This window comes from Nerophis lumbriciformis, linkage group LG37 (genome assembly GCF_033978685.3).
Source record: "Nerophis lumbriciformis linkage group LG37, RoL_Nlum_v2.1, whole genome shotgun sequence".
NCBI lineage: Eukaryota > Metazoa > Chordata > Actinopteri > Syngnathiformes > Syngnathidae > Nerophis > Nerophis lumbriciformis.
In genome coordinates this window covers 13,422,501-13,437,500 of record NC_084584.2, presented here as the reverse complement: position 1 = coordinate 13,437,500, position 15,000 = coordinate 13,422,501, and the positions used below count along the sequence as shown (strand labels likewise).

General features: G+C 35.0%; 1 protein-coding gene across 1 annotated transcript in view; it reads right to left on the bottom strand.

Annotated features, from left to right (window-relative positions):
* Positions 1-8,339: 8,339 nt before the first annotated feature.
* The window catches only part of otud6b (OTU deubiquitinase 6B), an 11,392-nt gene continuing 4,731 nt past the window's right edge, over positions 8,340-15,000 (bottom strand). The window contains exons 4-8 of the mRNA XM_061931066.1: positions 11,346-11,546; positions 11,160-11,274; positions 11,039-11,100; positions 8,801-8,907; positions 8,340-8,570 (exon numbers count right to left, since the gene is read on the bottom strand). Of these exons, the coding sequence (XP_061787050.1) occupies positions 8,486-8,570; positions 8,801-8,907; positions 11,039-11,100; positions 11,160-11,274; positions 11,346-11,546 (570 nt within the window). The 3' untranslated portion in view covers positions 8,340-8,485. The remainder of the gene's footprint in view (positions 8,571-8,800; positions 8,908-11,038; positions 11,101-11,159; positions 11,275-11,345; positions 11,547-15,000) is intronic.

Sequence of the window (15,000 nt, the reverse complement as noted above, 5' to 3'; positions counted from 1 at the left end):
AAGTGTGTGTGTGTGCGTGTAAGTGTGCGTATGCATAGGTGTGTGTGTGTGTGTGTGTGTGTGTGTGTGTGTGTGTGTGTGTGTGTGTGTGTGTGTGTGTGTGTGTGTGTGTGTGTGTGTGAGAGCAAGATGGATGAAGATGGTCCATGCGTGGAAGCTAAATGTCATTTCCTGCTAGAATGAGACGCGAGGAGAATGCTAATCAAGTCATGACATCAACCTTCAAATACTCTCTGATATATAAATATAAATATTAAATACTTCAGTACTACAACACAAGTGGAAATATACACTTTACTACCTCAACATACTGTTATAAATACTTCAGTACTACAACACAACTCCTTTAACGTTTTTTTACTTTGTATTTACCTTCTAATTACCTTCATTGACCTCCATCTTTTACCTTCCATGTATTATTTATTTATTTGTACCTTCCATTTACCTTCTTTAAGTCTTTTACTTTGTTTTACCTTCTACATATCTTATTTACCTTTTATTTACCCTATTTTACCTTCTATATAACTTATTTTACCTTTTATTTACATTCCTTTACCTTTTTTACCATCTATTTACCTTCTTTGACCATTTGTTACCTTGTTTTTATAGGTTTTTGTCTTCTATCTTCCTTACTTTACCTTCTTTTACTGTCCTTTACCTTCTCTATTCCTTTGTTTTACCTTTTATTTACCTTCTTTGACCATTGTTTACCTTGTTGTATCTTCTTTTATCTCCTACATTCCTTATTTTACATTTTACTTACCTTCTATTTACTTTCTTTGACCATTTTTTACCTTGTTTTATCTTCTTTTATCTTCTATATTCCTTATTTTACATTTGATTAATTAATGTTGTCTGTTCCCTTTTTTTTTTACTTTGATTTACCTTCTATTTAACTTATTTTACCTTTTATTTGCCTTCCATTTACCTTCTTTTACCTTCTATTTACCAACTTTGACCTCCTTTTACCTTCAATATTTCTTGTTTTACCTTCTATTTAGCTTCTTTTACTTTTAATTTTACATATTTTTACATATTTTTACCTTGTGTTTATTTTTTACCTTCTATTTACCTTATTTTACCTTCTATTTACCTCCTTTGATCATGTTACCTTGTTTCATCTACTTTTACCTTATACATTCCTTATTTTACATTTTATTTAATTTATTTTACCTTGAATGTACCTTCTATTTACCATCTTTGACCTACTTTTACCTTGTTTTACCTTCAATATTCTTCTTCTACCTTTTATGTACCTTCTATTTACCTTATTTGACCATGTTTTACTATCTATTATCTTCTATACTCCTTATGTTACCTTTTATTTACTGTCTTTCACTTTCTCTGACCGTCCCTTAACTTCTCTATTCCTTTTTTTTTTTTTACATTTCATTTACCTTCTATTTAACTTATGTTACTCTTTACTTACTTTCTATTTACCTTCTTTTATCTTTACATACCATTTTTTTAACATTAATTCACCTTTTACCTTCTTTATTCTTTTTTTTTACCTTTTATTTGCCTTCTTTTACCTTCTATTTTCCTTCTTTGATCATGTTACCTTGTTTTATGTACTTTTACCTTATACATTTTTTATTTTACATTTTATTTACCTTTTATTTAATTTATTTTACCTTGTATGTACCTTCTATTTACCATCTTTGACCTTCTTTCACCTTGTTTTACCTTCAATATTCTTCTACCTTTTATGTACCTTCTATTTACCTTATTTGACCATGTTTTACCTTCTATTATTTTCTATACTCCTTATGTTACATTTTAATTATGTATTTTACCTTTTCTGACTGCCCTTTATGTTGTCTGTTCCCTTTTTTTTAAACTTTTATTTACCTTCCATTTACCTTCTTTTACCTTCTATTCAGCATCTTTGACCTCCTTTTACCTTCAATATTTCTTGTTTTACCTTCTATTTAGCTTCTTTTACATGTAATTTTCCATATTTTACCTCCTATTCACCTTCTTTGACTATTTTTTACCTTGTGTTTATCTTTTACCTTTTATTTACCTTCTTTTACCTTCTATTTACCATCTTAGACCTCCTTTTACCTTCAATATTTCTTGTTTTACCTTCTATTTACCTTCTTTTACCTTCTATTACCAACTTTGACCGCCTTTTACCTTCAATATTTCTTGTATTACTTTCTATTTACCTTCTATTTACATTTAATTTTCCATATTTTACCTCCTATTCAGCTTCTTTGACCATTTTTTACCTTGTGTTTATCTTTTACCTTTTATTTGCCTTCTTTTACCTTCTATCTTCCTTCTTTGATCATGTTACCTTGTTTTATGTACTTTTACCTTATACATTCCTTATTTTACATTTTATTTAATTTATTTTACCTTCTTTTTACCATCTTTGACCTTCTTCCACCTTGTTTTACCTTCAATATTCTTCTTCTACCTTTTATGTACCTTTTATTTACCTTATTTGACCATGTTTTACCTTCTATTATCTTCTATACTCTTTATGTTACCTTTTATTTACTGTCTTTCACCTTCTCTGACCGTCCCTTAATTTCTCTATTCCTTTTTTTTTTACATTTCATTTACCTTCTATTTAACTTATTTTACTCTTTACTTACTTTCTATTTACCTTATTTTATCTCTACATGCCATTTTTTTAACATGAATTCACCTTTTACCTTTTATTTACCTTGTGTTGACTTTATTTTATATTCTATTTGCTACTACCTTCACCTTCTATTTACCTTTTTTCCACCTTATTTTACCTTTCATTCAGTACCTTCTAGAGATGCGCGGATAGGCAATTATTTAATCCGCAACCGCATCAGAAAGTCGTCAACCATCCGCAATCCACCCGATCTAACATTTGATCAGAACTGCATCCGCCCGCACCCGCCCGTTGTTATATATCTAATATAGACGATGCAAGGCATTAGTGAGGTTATAAAGCTTTTGCCTGTTAAAGAAAGGAGACTGATCCAACGCAGCACAGACATTCGCGTGCCACGCTGTCACAACCCAGACGCACACCAGTGCGCAATCATATGGGAGCCGCGCTGAGCGCACCTCCAAGCGCGTCTCACTGCCGGCGACGGCCGGGTATATGGGCCCGACTCTCCAGCGTCATCCATTTTCAGGGCTAGTTGATTCGGCAGGTGAGTTGTTACACACTCCTTAGCGGGTTCCAACTTCCATGGCCACCGTCCTAGCTGCTGTCTATATCAACCAGGGTGAGCCCCACCCCTTTCGTGAGCGCACTGCGCGCGGAGTGACCCCTGTTACGCGCCTCCGGCAACAGGGGTGGCGGGCAGGTAAGCTGCGCGGGCGGAGCGCGCGGAGTGACCCCTGTTACGAGCCCCCGGCCACGGGGGTGGCGGGCAGGTAAGCTGCTTACCTGCTGCGCGTGACGCCGGCCGCGGCGAAGGCGGACGAGGCGGGGTGTCGGTGCGGTGGGCGCGGTGGTGACCCTGGACGTGCGTCGGGCCCTTCTCGCGGATCGCCTCAGCTACGGCTCCTGGTGGGGCCCTCTCGGGGGAAGGGGCCTCGGTCCCGGACCCCGGCGAGGCGTCGGGGGCCTTCTCCGCTCCGTAAAAGTGTCCATCTCTTTTCTTTTTTTTTCTTCTGTTGTGGCATATGCTGCAGGTGCCTGCTCGTTTTTCGTATGTGGGTAACAACATTTAACTATGTATATATATTTCCGAATTGGTTTAACTGCCACCCGCCTGAATCTATTTAAAATCTAATTTTTTTTTTATTTCAATCGCCCGACCCGACCCGACCCGCTGATAAAATCTAATTTTTTTAAATTTCATCCGCCCGATACGCGGATAATCCGCGGACTCCGCGGTTGTGCCCGCAAACCGCGCATCTCTAGTACCTTCCATTTCCTATCTTTTACCTTCTATTCAGCTTCTTTATGCGGTCCTGAACTCTTCTTTTTTTGTGATAGAGTGATTGGAGCACTTAGAAAACTATTTACATTGTCCCATTTAAAGCACCAGTTCCATTGGCAGCAAAACAGGCCCAGAGCATAATACTACCACCACCATGCTTGGCGGTAGGTCTGGTGTTCTTGGGATTAAAGGCCTCACCTTTTCTCCTCCAAACATATTGCTGGGTATTGTGGCCAAACAGATACATTTTTGTTTCATCTGACCTCCAGAAGGTCTTATCTTTGTCCATGTGATGTCAGATGAAACAAACATTGTATATATATATAGTTTGCCCCTGGAAAATACCTATTGTCTGCTTCTAGGCAGCAATTTCTCATTCCGTTTTCACCCCCGCACCATTTGGAAATTGATTGAAAGAAAATGTCACAATTATGCCCCACAGCTCGCCGCTTCAATTATTCATCAATTAGAGCCTGCGCTTCTTTTTTTCCCTCCTCGCCATCGCTCTCTCCCGCGTGCTGATTTTTCATTGGGTCTGCACGGCTCCCCCGCTGTTAACCAGTCCAAAGTCATTAGTTTGTGGCCTTGCAATTAAAGCTGATGTTTTATGCATGGCCACTTCACGCCGCTTCCCGGGTGGAGAACGCACTCCTGTCTCCTCCTCCGTCGCCAGGTGACTCCGCTGCAATGTGTCACGTGATGAAGGAAACCTTTCACGTTGTCGAATGTAAATAGTTCAATCGCACAAAATATGTCAATGAAAACATAAATGGTGGATTAAGTTGAGAAATATGTGCAATTAAACCTATACATGCAGTATTTCATTATAATTGTAACATAGCCCAGGAAAAATTATATTGTAAGTGTAATATAAAGTGTTTTTTTTAAGTGTAAATAAATAAAACTAAAATTAATTAACGTTAAGTTATTACAGGATGTTTCGGTGTGTGTTTGCTGCCATCTAGCGGTAGAAGAGCAGCAAGACAACACAACTAATGAGAGGCCTAAAGTGTTAACTTTATGAATATGGCTAACGCAATATGTAAATAAATAGTGGATATAGTTAACTGTGAAAAATTGCAACATTTAACAAATGAAATTAAAAAAAAAAAAAAGACTACAGTTGCAAGTTTAGTAGTGATTTTTCTGTGTAAATATAACAAGTTTTTGCTAAAATACTCACTTATATTTCAAAATATGGCCAAATTTTGCAGACCCAGAGTTGCAAAAAATGTCAATTAACGTTAAAGTTCAATTAAAAAATGTCAATTAACGTTAAAGTTCAATTAAAAAATGTCAATTAACGTTAAAGTTCAATTAAAATATTTCAAATGTCATTACAGGATATTTCAGTGTGTGTTTGCTGCCATCTAGCGGTAGAAGAGCAGCAAGACAACACAACTAATGACAGACCAAAAGTGTTAACTTTATGAATATAGCCAACAAAATATGTAAATAGTGGCTATAGTTAAATGTGAAAAATGGCCAAATTCAACAAGTAAAATAAAAATAATAAAATAAGACTACAGTTGAAAATTTTGCTGAATGTAACTAATTATGGTAGTGATTTTTCTGTGATAGGCTCCAGCGCCCCCCCGCGACCCCGAAGGGAATAAGCGGTAGAAAATGGATGGATGGATGGATTTTTCTGTGTAGATATGACAATTTTTTGCTAAAATACTAACTTATATAAAAAAAATATGGCCAAATTTTGTAGACTCACAGTTGCAAAAAATGTCAATTAACGTTAAAGTTCAGTTAAAATATTTCAAACGTCCTCATTACAGGATGTTTCCGTGTGTGTTTGCTGCCATCTAGTGGTAGAAAAGCAGCATGACAACACAACTAATGAGAGGCCTAAAGTGTTAACTTTATGAATATGGCTAATAAGATATGTAAATAAATAGTGGATATAGTTAAATGTGTAAAATTGCAACATTTAACAAGTGAAATTAAAAAAAAAAAAGTAAAATAAGACTACAGTTGCAGATTTAGTAGTAATTTTTCTGTGTAAATATAAACAATTTTTTTGCTAAAATACTCCCATCACAAAATATGGCCAAATTTTGCAGACCCAGAGTTGCAAAAAATGTCAATTAACGTTAAAGTTTAATTAAAATATTTCAAATGTCCTCATTACAGGATGTTTCAGTGTGTTTGCTGCCGTCTAGCGGTAGAAAAGCAGCATGACAACACAACCAATGAGAGACCAAAAGTGTTAACTTTATGAATATGGCTAATAAAATATGTAAATAGTGGATATAGTTAAATGTGAAAAATGGCAACATTTAACAAGTGAAATTTAAAAAAAATTAACAAGACTACAGTAAATATGACTATTTGTTGCTAAAATATTCACTTATATTTCAAAATATGGCCAAATTTTGCAGACCCAGAGTTGCAAAAAATGTCACTTAACGTTAAAGTTTAATTAAAATATTTCAAATGTCCTCATTACAGGATGTTTCAGTGTGTGTTTGCTGCCATCTAGCGGTAGAAACGCAGCAAGATAACACAACTAATGAGAGGCCAAAAGTGTTAACTTTATAAATATGGCTAATAAAATATGTAAATAAATAGTGGATATAGTTAACTGTGAAAAATGGCAACATTTAACAAGTGAAATTAAAAAAAATTAACAAGACTACAGTAAATATGACTATTTGTTGCTAAAATATTCACTTATATTTCGAAATATGGCCAAATTTTGCAGAGCCAGAGTTGCAAAAAATGTTAATTAACGTTAAAGTTTAATTAAAATATTTCAATGTCATTACAGGATGTTTCAGTGTGTGTTTGCTGCCATCTAGCGGTAGAAAAGCAGCAAGACAACACAACCAATGAGAGACCAAAAGTGTTAACTTTATGAATATGGCTAATAAAATATGTAAATAGTGGATATAGTTAAATGTGAAAAATGACAAAATTTAACAAGTAAAATAAAAATAATAAAATAAGACTACAGTTGAAAATTTTGCTGAATGTAACTAATTATGGTTGTGATTTTTCTGTGATAGGCTCCAGCGACCCCGAAGGGAATAAGCGGTAGGAAATGGATGGATGGATGGATTTTTCTGTGTAAATATGACAATTTTTTGCTAAAATACTAACTTATATAAAAAAAAAAAATTTGTAGACCCACAGTTGCAAAAAATGTCAATTAACGTTAAAGTTTAGTTAAAATATTTCAAATGTCCTCATTACAGGATTTTTCCGTGTGTGTTTGCTGCTATCTAGCGGTAGAAAAGCAGCATGACAACACAACTAATGAGAGGCCTAAAGTGTTAACTTTATGAATTTGGCTAATAAAATATGTAAATAAATAGTGGATATAGTTAAATGTGAAAAATTGCAAAACATTTAACAAGTGAAATAAAAAAAAATTAATAAGACTACAGTTGCAAATTTAGTAGTAATTTTTCTGTGTAAATATAAACAATTTTTTTGCTAAAATACTCCCATCACAAAATATGGCCAAATTTTGCAGACCCAAAGTTGCAAAAAATGTCACTTAACGTTAAAGTTTAATTGAAATATTTCAAATGTCATTACAGGATGTTTCTGTGTGTGTTTGCTGCCATCTAGCGGTAGAAAAGCAGCATGACAACACAACTAATGAGAGGCCTAAAGTGTTAATTATGAATATGGCTAATAAAATATGTAAATAAATAGTGGATATAGTTAAATGTGAAAAATTGCAAAATTTAACAAGTGAAATAAAAAATAATAGAATAAGACTACAGTTGAAAATTTGGCCGAATTTAACTAATTATGTTAGTGATTTTTCTGTCTAAATATGACAACTTTTATACTAAAATACTCACATCACAAAATATGGCCAAATTTTGCAGACCCAAGAGTTGCAAAAAATGTCAATTAACGTTAAATCTCAATTAAAATATTTCAAATGTCCTCATTACAGGATGTTTCAGTGTTTGCTGCCATCTAGTGGTAGAAAAGCAGCAAGACAACAACTAATGATAGGCCAATGCAAGAAGCGTGTATGTAAATAAATAGTGGATTAAGTTGACAGCTTAAAACTACTGCACTATCTAATGGCAACATTTAAAAAGTGAAGTGAAAGATGGAATAAGATTAAAAATGCCCATTCTGTCAAAGGTTACTAATTATGGTAATGATTTGTTAGTGTACATATTAAAATTCAATATATGGGCATTTTTTGCAGACGTCAATGAACATTTTTTTAATTTCCTCTTAAAGTGATTCTGATTACAGGATGTCACGGTGTTTGATGCCATCTGGCGGTAGAAGAGCAGCATGACACCCAACACTGCACAAATGAGTTTACATGTTCGTGTTCAAATTAATCACACCTTTGATTAATCACCTTATACTACTTGCGCACATAATTTCAATTACCTTTGAGAAAACCAATATTTTGACACATATTGTCTGCGTTTATACATGATTGATGCCGTAATGTCCTGTGACTAATAGAAGGGTACACGCAGACATTTTTTTGTGTACTTTATTTGCTATTGATATTGCTGGGAGGCTTGCCTGTCCTCCATGTTGGCTTCTGTGTCGTGGGACATGATTTGAACAAATGTCCATTTCGTCGGGTTGATCGTTGCGTTTTCTTCTCAGGCGCTCTCCACGCCGCTGGGCTCCTTCAGCTGCTCCACAGAGTTGTAGTGTTCTCCCAGTCCGTAGGCGTGACGCATGTAGCTGCACAGGACAAGTAAGTCAAGTCCATTTTAGAATATAGAGTATTTATATCATTAATTACATTACAAGTATACAAATACAATTTATTATAATACATATAAATATATTATATTTATACAATAACAAATACAATTAATATAATATTTAATATATAATATCTAGATTTTTTTTTTAAAAGAGTATGTATATATATATATATATGAACATAAAATAAATGACAGTGTTCTTACACCAGAGTGATGGCGTCGCCGTCAAAGTCTTCCCCAATTTTGATAGTAGGGGAGTCCGCCTGGATGACATCGATTGGCAGCTGAAGAACCTTGGTCAGAGCTTGCAGCTGTTTGACCACAACTAATATTAATATTAATACTTCTATTGCGTACTTTGGCACACTTACCAAAAAAAAACAACATGAATGTTTTTTTAAAAGTTGTAATATTTGTTCAATGGCAACATTTTCAAACATCCTGAAAAAAATCTGGAGAAAAATTCATAAATCCAATTATAATAATTATTTAGGGAAGTTTTCCAAAATCTTCATTTGTTATTGTTGTGGTGGTAAACAAAAACATTGTACATTTTTTTTAATAATATAATTATTTAGGTGGGTTTTAAAAATAATATTTCAATTATTATTGTTGTTTTAATTAAATATATATATATTTTTAAATAAGCGTATACAAATATGGGATTTACTGAAAATATCTTGTAAATTAAATGTATTTTTTTAAATATTGTTATTTAAATGGAATTCCAAAAAATTTAGTATTGTTGTGCTGATAATAAATAATTAGAACAGTTTAAAAATAGAGTATACAAATCTCGGGTTGACTTAAAGCATCTTGTGTATTAAATGCATTTTATAAAATATTATTATTATCTAGTTGTTGTTTTTTTATATATATATATATATTTAATTTTCTGCTGTTGTGGTGATAAAAAATATTTACACATTTTAGATGATAAAGTATACAAATGTAGGGTTATCTTGTAAATGAAATGCATTTTTGAAATTATTATTATTATTATTATTATTATTAAGGTGGGTTTTCCAAAAAATATTAACATTTTTATTGTTGTGGTGATAAAAAAAATAGTTACATATGTTAGATAATAAAGTATACAAATGAACGATTTACTGCAAATGTCTTGTAAATTATGTGTTTTTTAAATAATTATGTTATTTAGGTGGGTTTAATAATAATAATTATAGAGTTTACTGAAAATAGCTTGAAAAATAAATCTGTTTTTAATTAATATTATTCTCATTTAGGTTGGTTTTACAAAAAGTATTTCATTTATTATTGTTGTGGTGATAAAAATGATCAAATATTTCAAATAGTATTGTATACAAATGTAAGGTTTACTGAAAATGTATTGTAAGTTAAATGCATTTTTAAAAATAATTGTATTAATATTAATTAGGTGGATTTTCTGAAAAAGTAATTTATTATTGTTGTGGTGATTATAAAATATATATTAAGTAATTGAGTAACTTTACATAAGGTTTATTGAAAATATCTTGCAAAATAAATCTGTTTAATTTAATCAATATTAATGGAATTATTTGGGTGGGTTTTCCACAAAAAAAAAAAAGTCTATTGTTTTGGTGATTAAAAAAATAAAACAAATTAAATATTTAGAAGGGTTTATTGAAAACAAAATAAATATAAGGCATTTTAAAATTATTATTATTATTATCATCATTTGTGTATTTTTCAAAAACGTTTAATTTATTAATGCCGTGGTGATAAAAAAAAATAATAATTAGAGTATACAAATGTAGGGTTTATTTAAAATATCTTGCAAAATAAATGTTTTTTTTTAAATATTATTACTATTTGGGGAGGATTTCCAAAAAATGTCATTTATTAATGTTGTGGTGATAAAAACAAATTACAATATTCAAAAATAAAGTATGCAAATGTAGGATTCACTGAAAATATATTGTAAATTAAATATATTTCTAAAAAAATTATTTTTTAAATGAGTATACAAATATAGGGTTTACTTGAAAATTCAATGCATTTTTTATAATTAACTTTATTGATATTATTATTTGGGAGGGGTTTCCAAAAATGATTTTATTTATTAAAACAAAAATAACAGAGTACACAAATATAGGGTTTACGTCAAATATGTTGTAAATTAAATGCATTTTTTAAATTAAAAATGATTATTATTTGGGTGGGTTGTTCAAAAAATATTTAATGTATTATTGTTGCGTTGAACAAAACATTTTAATATTGGAGTATTTACTGAAAATATCTTGTCTTTTTATAATAAAAAATAATTGGGATTATTATTGTATATTCCCTGCTAATACTGAAAAAATAAATTATTATATTAAACATTTTATATAGAGAGTTGTGCCCTTCGACTTAAAATAGTGCGTCTTATTGAATGTTATTCTTGCAGTATATGACATAATTATTAGAGCACAGGTGAAAAAAGACGGCGGGACTCACTTCCAGCTGGCCGCCCCAAGCTGCCGTGTGCTGGACATCAGCGCAGTACTTGTCAAACGCCTCTGGAAGACAACGCCCATGAGCAGGAATATTCACCTGCACACCCGACATGTGACCACACCTGCCGTGCACACGTCCCCTGTGTTGGCGTTGCTGAGGAAAGGCAGGAAGTCTTGGGCGTGGCTCCTCATGTGCGCCGCCGTGCGACCCCGCAGCTCTTCCACACTTAACTCGGGCTGGAGGGCCAATACCAAAAGGTCAGCGTGGACAAGACGGCGGACACAAGTCGGGCGGGGAAACGACTTACCTGGCGGCGCCGTGCCAGCTGGTCCCGCACGGCGCGGTACATGCAGTGGCCGTCGGAGGAAATCTCCTTGATCTGAAGACCTCGCTGGGAGAGCTTCTGCGCCAGCTTGAGGCCCTCCTGGTGGCGGACGCCCTGCAGGTTCTGCACCTCGGCCTCGGCGATCCTGCTCTCGCGCTCCTTCTCCTGGGCCGCCTTCTTGTCCTGGGGCAGCAACACCAACGTTATGTAGTTGTTCCACACAAGAACCAATGATTGTCACTCACACACACACTAGGTGTGGCGAAATGATTCTCTGCATTTGACCCATCACCCTTGATCACCCCCTGGGAGGTGAGGGGAGTAGTGAGCAGCAGCGGTGGCCGCGCCCGAGAATCATTTTTGGTGATTTAACCCCCAATTCCAACCCTTGATGCTGAGTGCCAAGCAGGGAGGTAATGGGTCCCATTTTTATAGTCTTTGGTATGACTCGGCCGGGGTTTGAACCCACGACCTACCCATCTCAGGGCGGACACTCTAACCACTAGGCCACTGAGTTCAGTGCTAACACTAGCATGCGTACACCTCAGAGTCATAACTTGGTACATGGCACATGCTAGCTGTTTGCATGCCAACTTGTATAGCTAATTTTTTTAGGCACAGTCATAACTCTCGACATGACACATGATTACTGTTAGCACCCAGCTGTTAGCATGCTAACTCGTATAGCTAATTTGTCAGGCATAGTCATATAACTTGGAACATGACACATGCTAGCTGTTAGCATGCTAACTCGTATAGCTAATTTGTCAGGCATAGTCATATAACTTGGAACATGACACATGCTAGCTGTTAGCATGCTAACTTGTATAGCTAATTTTTCAGGCATAGTCATATAACTCGGTCCATGACACATGCTAGTTGTTAGCATGCTAACTTGTATAGCTAATTTTTCCAGGCATAGTCCTATAACTCGGTCCATGACACATGCTAGCTGTTAGCATGCTAACTTGTATAGCTAATTTTTCAGGCATAGTCCTATAACTCGCGACATGACACATGCTTACTGTTAGCACCCAGCTGTTAGCATGCTAACTTGTATAGTTAGTTTTTCAGGCATTCTCATATAACTTGGTACATGGTACATGCTAGCTGTGAGCATGCCAACTTGTACAGATTATTTTTCAGGCAGAGTCATAACTCTCGACATGACACATGCTTACTGTTAGCATGCTAACTCGTATAGCTAATTTTTCAGGCATAGTCATATAACTTGGTACATGGCACATGCTAGCTGTCAGCATGCTACCTTGTATAGCTAATTTTTCCAGGCATAGTCCTATAATTTGCGACATGACACATGATTACTGTTAGCACCCAGCTGTTCGCATGCTAACTTGTATAGCTAATTTTTCAGGCATAGTCATATAACTTGGTACATGCTAGCTGTCAGCATGCTACCTTGTATAGCTAATTTTTCCAGGCATAGTCCTATAATTTGCGACATGACACATGATTACTGTTAGCACCCAGCTGTTAGCATGCTAACTTGTATAGCTAATTTTTCAGGCATAGTCATATAACTTGGTACATTGCACATGCTAGCTGTTAGCATGCCACCTTGTATAGCTAATTTTTTAGGCAGAGTCATAACTCTCGACATGACACATGCTTACTGTTAGCATGCTAACTCGTATAGCTAATTTTTCAGGCATAGTCATATAACTTGGTACATGGCACATGCTAGCTGTCAGCATGCTACCTTGTATAGCTAATTTTTCCAGGTATAGTCCTATAATTTGCGACATGACACATGATTACTGTTAGCACCCAGCTGTTAGCATGCTAACTTGTATAGCTAATTTTTCCAGGCATAGTCATAACTTGGTACATGGCACATGCTAGCTGTTAGCATGCCAACTTGCATAGCTATTTTTTTAGGCAGAGTCATAACTCTCGACATGACACATGCTTACTGTTAGCACCCTGATGTTAGCATGCTAACTTGTATAACTAATTTTTCAGGCATAGTCATATAACTTGGTACATGGCACATGCTAGCTGTCAGCGTGCTACCTTGTATAGCTAATTTTTCCAGGCATAGTCCTATAATTTGCGACATGACACATGATTACTGTTAGCACTCAGCTGTTAGCATGCTAACTTGTATAGCTAATTTTTTAGGCATAGTCATAACTCTCGACATGATACATGCTTACTGTTAGCGCCCAACTGTTAGCATGCTAACTTGTCTGTTAGCATGCTAACTTGTCTGTTAGCAACCAACTGTTAGCATGCTAACTTGTACAGCTAATTTTTCAGGCATAGTCATTTAACTTGGTACATTGCACATGCTAGCTGTTAGCATGCCAACTTGTATAGCTAATTTTTCCAGGCATAGTCCTATAATTTGCGACATGACACATGATTACTGTTAGCACCCAGCTGTTGGCATGCTAACTTGTATAGCTAATTTTTCCAGGCATAGTCATAACTTACCTTTTTAGCAAATTTTTCAGGCGTACACCTCAGTCATAACTTCTTACTTGACATATGCTAGCTGTTAGCATGCTACCTTGTATAGCTAATTTTTCAGGCATAGTCCTATAACCCGCGACATGACACATGCTTACTGTTAGCACCCAGCTTTTAGCATGCTAACTTGTATAGCTAATTTTTCCAGGCATAGTCATAACTTGGTACATGACACATGCTTACCTTTTTAACAAATTTTGCAGGCGTACACCTCAGTCACAACTTGTTACTTGACATATGCTAATGTTAGCATGCTAACTTTCATAACTAATTTTGCAGGCGTACACTTCAGAGTCATAACTTGGTACATTGCACATGCTAGCTGTTAGCATGCCACCTTGTATAGCTAATTTTTTAGGCAGAGTCATAACTCTCGACATGACACATGCTTACTGTTAGCACCCTGATGTTAGCATGCTAACTTGTATAGCTAATTTTTCAGGCATAGTCATAACTTGGTACATGACACATGCTAACTGTTAGCATGCTAACTTGTATAGCGAATTTTTCAGGCATAGTCCTATAACCCGCGACATGACACATGCTTACTGTTAGCACCTAGCTGTTAGCATGCTGACTTGTATAGCTAATTTTTCCAGGCATAGTCATAACTTGGTACATGACATGCAAGCTGTTAGCATGCCACCTTGTATAGCAAATTTTTTAGGCAGAGTCATAACTCTCGACATGACACATGCTTACTGTTAGCACCCAGCTGTTAGCATGCTAACTTGTACAGCTAATATTTTTTAGGCATAGTCATAACTTGGTACATGACACATGCTTACCTTTATAGCAAATTTTGCCGGCGTACACCTCAGTCACAACTTTTACTTTACAAATGCTAACGTTAGCATGCTAACTTTCATAACTAATTTTGCAGGCGTACACCTCATATTCATAACTTGGTACATGGCACATGCTAACTTGTATAGCTATTTTTTCAGGCATTGTCCTATAACTCGCATCATGACACATACTGTTAGCACCCGGCTGTTAGCGTGCTAACTTGTATAGCTAATTTTTCAAGCATAGTCATATAACTTGGTACATGACACATGCTTACCTTTTTAACTGTTAGCATGTTAAAGTATTAACATTTTGCAAGCGTATACCTCTGTCATACAACTTGGCACTTGACACA